Here is a 9,238-nt window from a genome sequence, read left to right on the forward strand (position 1 = left end):
AAAAACCCAATATCATGGAAGACCAAGAAGCAAAACATGGTTTCAAGTTCATCTGCAGAAGCATAATATCGTGTTATGGCAAATGCAACTTGTGAGATAAATATCTTCTTAACGATCTTCATGTGGAAGTGGACTATCCAACAAACCTAATGTGTGATAATCAAGTAGCAAATCCAGTATTTCACAAAAGAACAATATATTGTCATCGATTGTCACTTGGTTCGAGGAAAGATCACAAATAAAATTATTAGAATTGTGTATATTAAGTCGAAAGATCAAGTTGCAGATCTCTTTACAAAGGCATTAGGAAAAGAACAATTCACAGTGTTGGTAAGCAAATTATTGTGTTGGTAAGCCACTTTCCAATTTGAGGGAGAATGTTGAGATAACAATAAGAAAGAAGGCCGTGTTTATGCTTATGTTATCTTCAACCTCAACACCTCCATTTAAAGAAGATATACGAGTGAAAAGTTTGTATCTCTCTCTGTGTGAGTTCTATGTTTTGGCTGTTATGTTCTCTCAAGATTGAGTTAAAATATCTTTTACTCTTCAACAGCTACACCTCCATTCAAGGAAGATATATGAGTAAAAAGTTTATCCGTCTGTGTGACGACTTCCCTCTTTTTGGCTGCTATGTGCTCTCAAGATTGAGTTAAAATAACTTGCATTGTAAGATTCCAACTAGATTGTACCTACAAGAGTTTATTATTGTCACTTGAGCTTGAAAGACATGTCTGTGCCCAAACAATCAAGTTTTTTACCCAAGTATGAGTTAGATTTGCAAGTTATTCATAACACTAATTGGCATATAGATCATCATGTTATTCATAAAACAAATTGGCATATATATGTCAAAACCATGATCTTGAGTTTCCAGTCAATTTTAAAAAGTTAAGTCATACTGTGGAATAACATGCATTCTTCGTTGAATTTACATGTGCCTGTAATTTTCAATCAATGCCAGCTCCAGAAAATTATGTGTACCATAAACTTTAACAAATATATTGAAAAAGAATAAACATAAATATATATTTATCTATAGAGAAAAACAAGAATTTTTCCTACATTTTCGTGGAACAAAATAAACTAAAGATGCACATCAATCCTTACAACAAGCCCCACGTTACTTTTAAAGTTCCATACCGGAACCATGATCAGTAGCAAATGGGGCACAGGATCAAGCCATTCTCATTACATTCTCCACATTGAGCCACTTCTCTGTTCTCATCCAAGATCTTCCTGCTGCCACTGCAATCCATACAGACAACAAACCTCACCCCTCCACATCCCACACATCCTCTGCCATTGACGGAGCTCGCAGCCCTCGGCAGCCCCTTTACCATCAATCCCAGCTTCCCATCCTCCTCAAGCTTCATCACTTCTTCAGCACCACCAATGCACCTCCCCTTGATGAACACCGTGGGGACTTTCACTTCCTTAGCCTCCATCAAGTCCCTCAGCTCCTCCCTGAAACCAGAGTCCATTGAGATGTCCCTTTCGATTATCCGAACCTCGTGCTCCTCAATGGCAGATCTCACCTTGTTGCAGTCGTCAAACGTCTTCCGAATGCCACGCAGAGTCGTCGTGTAGAGAACGATGCCGTTTTTGCCTCCGGGTGGGCACTTCTCCTTGAATGATCCCAGCAGATGAAAAGGGGACCTCTTCCGCTCTTCTTCCTCCAATGACAGCTCCTTCTCAAAGGAGGCTACAAGTTCAGGATCAAACAGGGGACTGCAAGAATACCGCCTCGACGTCGAAAACCTCTTACTGTCTCTAAAATTCTCCACCTTGGTCTCCACGGAGGCCTTCTTCACCCCTGATTTGGGAAGAATCCTCTGATTTTCCATCAAATTGGACGGTTTCAGCACAGGCTTTTCGCGAAGAGGCGATCTCTGCTTCTCGGCTCTGGGCGACTGCGCATTCTCCTTTCCGGCGAACTTTCTCGGATTTGTAGGCAGTTTCTTCTTGTTGGTGTCTCGGGAATCAAAATATACAGCAGTGGGAGGGTCGCAGACGGGTCTGGACTTGTTATTTACAGGGGAAGGATGAGGCGTCTCGTCTTCTAAGCCCGCCATCAGTTCGCTAGCGTTGATGATCTCTGGCTCTGATCTGTTGGGGCTGAAAACCGAAGAGAAATCACGAAATTTGGGCAGATTGGTGGTGGGGAGTGGGTTTTCTTCTGGCTCTCTGTCGAGATTGAGAACGCCATACGTGCTCGAGGTGAGGAAGACGACGTGGTCCGCGCCACCATCTTTCTCTTCCTCAACGTCTCGTCTCGCAAACTTGGAAGACACGCAACCCATGGATCATAGACTCCAAACCAACATTCAGAAGGAGAGATGAGGAGAATGGGGACGAAGATTTTGGAGAGAGAGAGAGAGAGATGCCTAAAGTGGCAACGGTCATATATGTTTTTTTTTGTTGGGGCCCCCAACGGTCGGGAACAAATTTCAGTTTGTTTTTTCTTGTTGTCCGTGACGTGCATTATAATTTTTGAACAAAAGAAAACACGAGTTCACTTGTGCAAAGTCCCGGGTCGGGCGGAAGACACTGTCTGGGAAAGAACCCCGACTGACTTAAAATCAGTGCTTTCCAATATTGGTGATACGGGTTGCATAAAATAAATGTGACGCCCATCTTTTTGAGCGACGCGTTATTTGTGAGCCCCAAAATGAACACGTGTTGATAAGGAAGTGAACGGCACATTAGTTTGTGGAATTGAGTTGCACCTCATCAGCCGTCAATAGATGGGCATGTATACATGCTCCCAAGTAGGGGTGTCAATGTGTCCGTTTGATCGGGACACGACTCTTACCAAACCCAATAGGGTTAGGGTTTGGGGATAAATAAGAAGGCCCGATTAGAATTAGGGTCAGACCTGAAGGGTCTGATTAATATATGTAGCACCAGACCCACGCTCGGCCTGAGTTCCGATTAAGATCCACAATTTTTTAATGTAAAAATTATAAAATATATTATTTTATAGGGTCTGGTCTGGATCTGGTTCATGTAATTTTTATAGGATCTGAGTATGGTTTCTCTTATAGTGGGTCCAATTAAACTAGAATTCGGACCCGGTACCATGATCTCAAATAAAGTTTGGATCTGGTTCCACCTGGGTCCGAACCAAACCCGACCTGTTGACACCCCCTACTCCCAAGTTCCCTCTTGTGACTGGTCTGACATTGATCGAACTAAGAGGCTGTGGATCACAACAGGTTTACACGTATGTCGTTCATCTGTTATGATGAATTGATGTTCTTTATAAGGCCCCACATTAATTTTCAAGGCTGTTGATGCTCTAGATGAACGACATCTAGAGCATCGCTAATGGACGGTTTAAAGCAAAGGCTCCAGCCATAGTGGTCGGGTGACTTTCATCTAGTGGACAAACGCCAAACATAGAGATGCAAATGGGTCGGATACAGGATGGAGGTTTTGCAATTTTCGGCTGTTTGGATCTGATCTGGATTCGACTCTACATTTATTTTAGCTGTTCCGGATTCAATCTGTCTAAATCCCTAGTTAAACGGCATCCAAGAGATACCACCATTAGGGATACCCCTGACCTCACTACAAGGAACAAAGTCAATAGCGATGACTCTTTAACGATGACAAAAAAAGTTTTCGCTATTGACTTAGCAATAACGGCAACTTTAGATATCCCATGAATGCTATGGCCCCGCACAAATGTCACCATTGAAGAATGTCTATAACGGCACCCAAACCTCATTATAGGTATGTTTATAACGACGACATTATATGGTTGTTAAATATGTCGCTATTATAAACACACCTATAACAATGACTTTAGATATCGTCATTATAGGTATGTTTATAACAACGACATTATATGGACATTAATTATTGCTGTTAAAAACATTTTACAACAATACTTAACGGGCATATAATATCACTGCTATTGATATATAATGGTGAGATAAAAAAAGGTCATCGTTATAGGTTTGTTTATAACAACGACATTATACTGCTGTTAACTATGTCATTGTTATAAACACACCTATAACGACGATATCCAGATATTGTTCTTATAGATATGTTTATAATGATGACATTATATGGCAGTTAATTGTTGCCATTGAAAAACTTTTACGGTAATATTTAACGGGCATATAATATTGCCATTATTGATATATAACAGTGTGATAAAAAAAATTATTGTTATAGCCTTTCTTTATAACGGTGACATGTCTGTCATTTTTATAGTCTTTCTCTTTCTCTGTAACAACAACATTTCTTTCACTCTTATAGCCTAGTATTTTAAAATGGCCCAACAAACTCTTTTTATTTTTTTCTTTTCTTCTCTCTCTCTCTCTCTCTCTCTTTGGTCAGGCTCGTCGAACCACCGCCTGCCATCGCTGGAGCTCCTCCCTGCTCGGGCTCGCCGGACCATCACCGGAACTCCTGCTTACATGCATCTCTCTATCAGTGTCTTTCTTCCTCCAACATGCCTCATCTTCCTCTGATGACGACATGAAACGACTGCGCCTATCTCTTTTGAGGTGCTTCTTTTTATTGTGAAACTCAGGTTTTGGCGAGAGAATCATCTTTTCTAGGTAAGGTTTTTTATTTCTCAAATTCTTGTGTTTTTCTTTAGCTGTTTTTTTTTTTAAAATGAGATGACAGCTCATCCTTGTTTTCTTTCTATTAATTTTTTTTCTATGTTTTCTTTTGCTATTTTTTTCCTATTCAATTTTTTTCATGTTTTCTTTTGCTATTTTTTTCTATTTAGAATGGTTTTCAGGTTGATTGTTGATGTTTGCAATATGTTGTTAAGATTATGTTGTTCTCTCTAAAAGCAGTGTATCAATGCTAATATTGTTAATCGATTTTTTCTTTATGTTTTGCTATGTATTCCAAAAGTCTGCATGGTAATGGATTGAGAGTTCTATCATTTTTTTTTTTGCACTACAGTTTTAACACTGGAAAATGTCAGTGAGCGACTATGAAAATTTGGAGGCTAAATGCATTAGTAGATCAGTTACAAAAATTTCATTGTATGAATAAGCATATGGACAAACGATGTTGTTGGTCAAATTCATACATTTAAAAAAAAAACATAAGATGTATTCTGATTTTTGTTCAAAATGAGAATTTTGAATTATATATATATATATATATATATATATAGAGAGAGAGAGAGAGAGAGAGAGTCATACACCATTTTTTTTTAAGTTATTTGACCTCATTTAGTTTTTTTTTTCTTGTTCTTTTTCTCTTCATAATGCAAGTATGATCATTGGCCTTTCCTATATATATATATATATATATATATATATATATATATATATATATATATATATATATATATATATAGAGAGAGAGAGAGAGAGAGAGAGAGAGAGAGTCATACACCATTTTTTTAAAGTTATTTGACCTCATTTAGTTTTTTTTTCTTGTTCTTTTTCTCTTCATAATGCAAGTATGATCATTGGCCTTTCCTATATATATATATATATATATATATATATATATATATATATTGGACCTTTCTTCGGGAGGATGTTCCATTGCCTCTCATGTGGTGTATTGCATATGTAAATTAAAAGACTTTTTTGTAAATTTGTCTAGCATTTATCTCAAGTATGCCAAATCGCTTACATGACATCTAGTTGGTATAATGGAATTTTTAATTCTACTTGGATGGCTAACACAATTCCTTGATTTATATTGAAAAATTTAATATACCAACTAGATGTCAAATCAACATTTCTAAATAGAAAACTCAAATAAGAGTTTTATGTTGAAAAGAAAGGTCATGAAGTTAAAGTTTAAGGATAAAAAAGACCATGTATAGCTTGAAACAAGCTCTTCAATCTTGGAACATAAAAATTGATCAATACTTTTACAAAACTAGTTTTCAAAAAAGTTTCAATGGAGCCTCACTATATGTGAAAAGAAAAGGAAAAGAAGTTTTTTTTATAATGTACTAATTGGTTGGACTAATAAAAATTTTGGGAAATATCTAGCAAATTTGATAATGTACAAATAAAAAAAGTACATAAGAATTCAAGAAAGCTATAAAAAAAGAATATGAAATGACATATCTAGGGATAATGAAATATTTTCGTCTCTGTTTCTTCTACACTTTGCCTAGAAATTGCATAAGCTCATCACCAAAGATATATCATATGCAAGCCTCATGCTGGATTTATAATTCAAACTTATAAATTAATGCTCATGTGTTTATTCCTTCTGTTACCGCTTTACATTTAATGATTTTGTCCATACTTTAGATTTGTCTTGAACCACAAGCTGTTAAATGGACTTGCTAGTTGTATGTTTTGACATTTAAGTTGTTTAATAAAGATTCAAGTCATTCGAAAGATTTAAGTCATTCACAAAACATGAGCAAACCCTTAGAAAAATTTTCAAGTACCGAAATTCTCAAGTACCCAGCAAACTGAACCTATCTTATTTTTAAATTCTTATTATACAGATGCTGCCAAAAAAAGCTAATTGGTTGGACTCATAGCTTAACCCAAAATTTGCTATAACTGCAATTGAACATCTACTTATTGAAGAGTTGACAAAAGATCTAGGGTACATCTGAAGTATAATATAAGTGTCTTTGTGTTCTTTTTCTCTCTTGAAAATGTATATGACCTTTTTTTGTACTTTATAATTGTATGTGAAATACCACTAGAGGGAGGGTGAATAGTGATATATGTGCATAGATCGATAATTAAAAGATAAAACAACAGGCACCATACAATAAACACATAATTTATACTGGTTCAGTCGAGTTACTGACCTACGTCCAATCCTCAAGTGAAACCACTTAAGCCTTTCACTATTTAATCATTGTTACGGGATAAATAATACAACACCCTCTTCCTCAGAGGTCTACTTCTATCAACAGAGAAGAAAAAACATCATCTTTCTCAGAGGTCTACTTCTTTTAACATAGAAGGGAAAACATCCTCTTCCTCAGAGGTCTACTTCTCTCAACAGAGAAGGAAAAACACCCTCACCCTCAGAGGTCTTCTTCTTAATTACAAGAAGACAACAATATTACAATAGAAAGTTACAACACTTTCTTATAGAACCTTTAGAATGATATGTACGTAATGATTGCACATTTGAAGATTCTTTCAGAATGTTCTCACTTTTGAAAATAGGCAGAATAATCTTTCAGGAGAACAAAATGTTCTTTTTCTCTTTTTCTTCAGACACACACTTGATTCTTTTGTCAGAGAGCTTTTCTTGTCTTTTTCTCTTTTTTTTCTAACTTCTTTTTCAGTGTGTCGTGTAAGAATATTTCTCTTTGAAAGCTCACATGTATATGTTTGAAATATTATTTTGTTTGTATATATAAATCTTCAAAAATAGTCATTGCTTTTTGAAATACTTTGAAATAATTGTTCTTTTGTGATGTGATATGCCAGGTCATCTCAAAAACAACTTTTATAAGAAAAATGTGTGAAATAATGTGTGTACTATATATTGTTTTTTCAAAAAATTGTCATTCCATAAATTAAATAATTGTTAAGTAATAAATATTTGGTGTATTTAAATAATGATAGTTTCTTCAAGTCGTCATTTCTAAATTAAATGTTTTGAGGTACAATATACGTTGGTGTATTTATAAATGAGATTTAATTTGTAATGTGTCATTCCTCAAATAAATGTTCTGTAGTACATTAAATGTTTAAGTATATTTATATTACAAATCATCACTTTATTGTTTAAATAGATGAAAATACAATAAATGCTTTGTGTAGTACTTATTTTATAAAAGGTCTTTTCTTGAGTAAATACTTTAAAGTACCATAAATGCATGAGTGAAGAAAGATGTCTTTAATTATAAGTCGTCACTTCTTGAGTGAGTACTTTTGAAATTGTATTTAATACTTTAAATAAAATAAATACAAATGGTCATTTCTTAAATAAATGTTTTGTTCAACAATAAATGTTTGTGTTATAAAAGTAATGTTCATTTTCTCAAATCGTCATTTCTCAAATAAATAATTTGAAGTACAATAAATGCTTGAATAATACTTATATTACAAATAGTCATTTCTCAAATAAATGCTTGTGTATTATGAACCAATATATCTTTTCACAATTTATCTTTTCTTACATAAATGTTTATGTATTATGAACCAAAATTTCTTACGTAAATGTTTGTGTATTATGAACCAATGCATCTTTTCATAATTTATCTTTTCTTATATAAATGCTTTGGAAATCATGAGCTTTTATATATTGTCAAATTATCTTTTTCATAAATGCTTGTAATTAATGCTTTTGAAATCATAAGCTTTTTATATCTTGTCAATTTGTCTTTTTCATAAATGCTTATAAGAAGTACAATGATTTGTTTAAAAAAGGTGTTTTTGAAATACTACAATATACATGACGTTCTTTTTATAAAAGCTTGTCTTTTTGTATATGAATAGCTTGTATGATTTTAAAGCATATAGTCTAATATGAAATATGCATACTTCTAAAGGTTCTGTTACATATGACTCTAAAGAAGAAAAATCTTCATCTTGAAGTAGTCGATCTTCTTAGTAGTCAACGACAATTTGATCCATGCAATGGTAGAGCGGTGGAATCCGTGCACTTGCACATTCTGGTTTGCATGGGGCGAGATGACCCTGCTGATGGATGAATTTTCAGAGATCATGGGATTGCCCGAGCCAGCTGGTCAGCCTAGAGATCCATTGGAGCAACAATTTTTTATTAATGTCAAGGGTCTGGACTCCAAAGATGCTTTAGCTCGCATGACAGGGCGTAAGTCTTGGCCACTGATTGAAGAAAATGGGAATGAATATGTGAGCCTGATTGAGATCTACCAACACTATGGGGCATTCACAGAAGTCAGCTTGTTATCAAGAACAGCTCGAGAGAGAATTCAACATGCGATGGTTCTGTGCACTGTGGGACTCGCTTTCTTCCCAGACAGACAAAATTATGTGAATGTTCGAATAGTTCAACATCTGAGAAGATGGAAAAGTCGACAGACCAACCATCTCTCAATAGCCATGGTTGCACTTGCTTTTCTATACAGAGGGTTGACTCGCTTTACACTTTGAGAGTCCATTTTAGTCGAGGGATGTACCTATGCACTTCAGTTTTGGTTCCTCCAGCATGTGCCGACCAAAGCTAGTTCGTTCAGATACAACGACAAGGAGCTCCTTCCAGTGGCGTGGTACCGATTTTTGATTGAACATCTGTAGAAAGAAGTAGTGTGAGACTATTTTGATCGAGA

General features: G+C 35.4%; 1 protein-coding gene across 1 annotated transcript; it reads right to left on the bottom strand.

Annotated features, from left to right (window-relative positions):
- Positions 1-1,055: 1,055 nt before the first annotated feature.
- Positions 1,056-2,376, bottom strand: LOC149837833 (uncharacterized). The gene has a single exon (XM_090007510.1). It carries the CDS (start codon positions 2,301-2,303, stop codon positions 1,155-1,157), a length of 1,149 nt encoding a protein of 382 aa, XP_089863636.1. The 5' UTR covers positions 2,304-2,376; the 3' UTR covers positions 1,056-1,154.
- Between the last annotated feature and the right edge of the window lie 6,862 nt (positions 2,377-9,238).

Source organism: Nuphar pumila, chromosome 5, assembly GCF_984573655.1.
Source record: "Nuphar pumila chromosome 5, dmNupPumi1.hap1.1, whole genome shotgun sequence".
Classification (NCBI taxonomy): Eukaryota; Viridiplantae; Streptophyta; class Magnoliopsida; order Nymphaeales; family Nymphaeaceae; genus Nuphar; species Nuphar pumila.

Bases quoted from the DNA above. Each gene is read 5' to 3' on its own strand.
- LOC149837833 (XM_090007510.1), bottom strand. From the start codon at position 2,303: ATGGGTTGCGTGTCTTCCAAGTTTGCGAGACGAGACGTTGAGGAAGAG.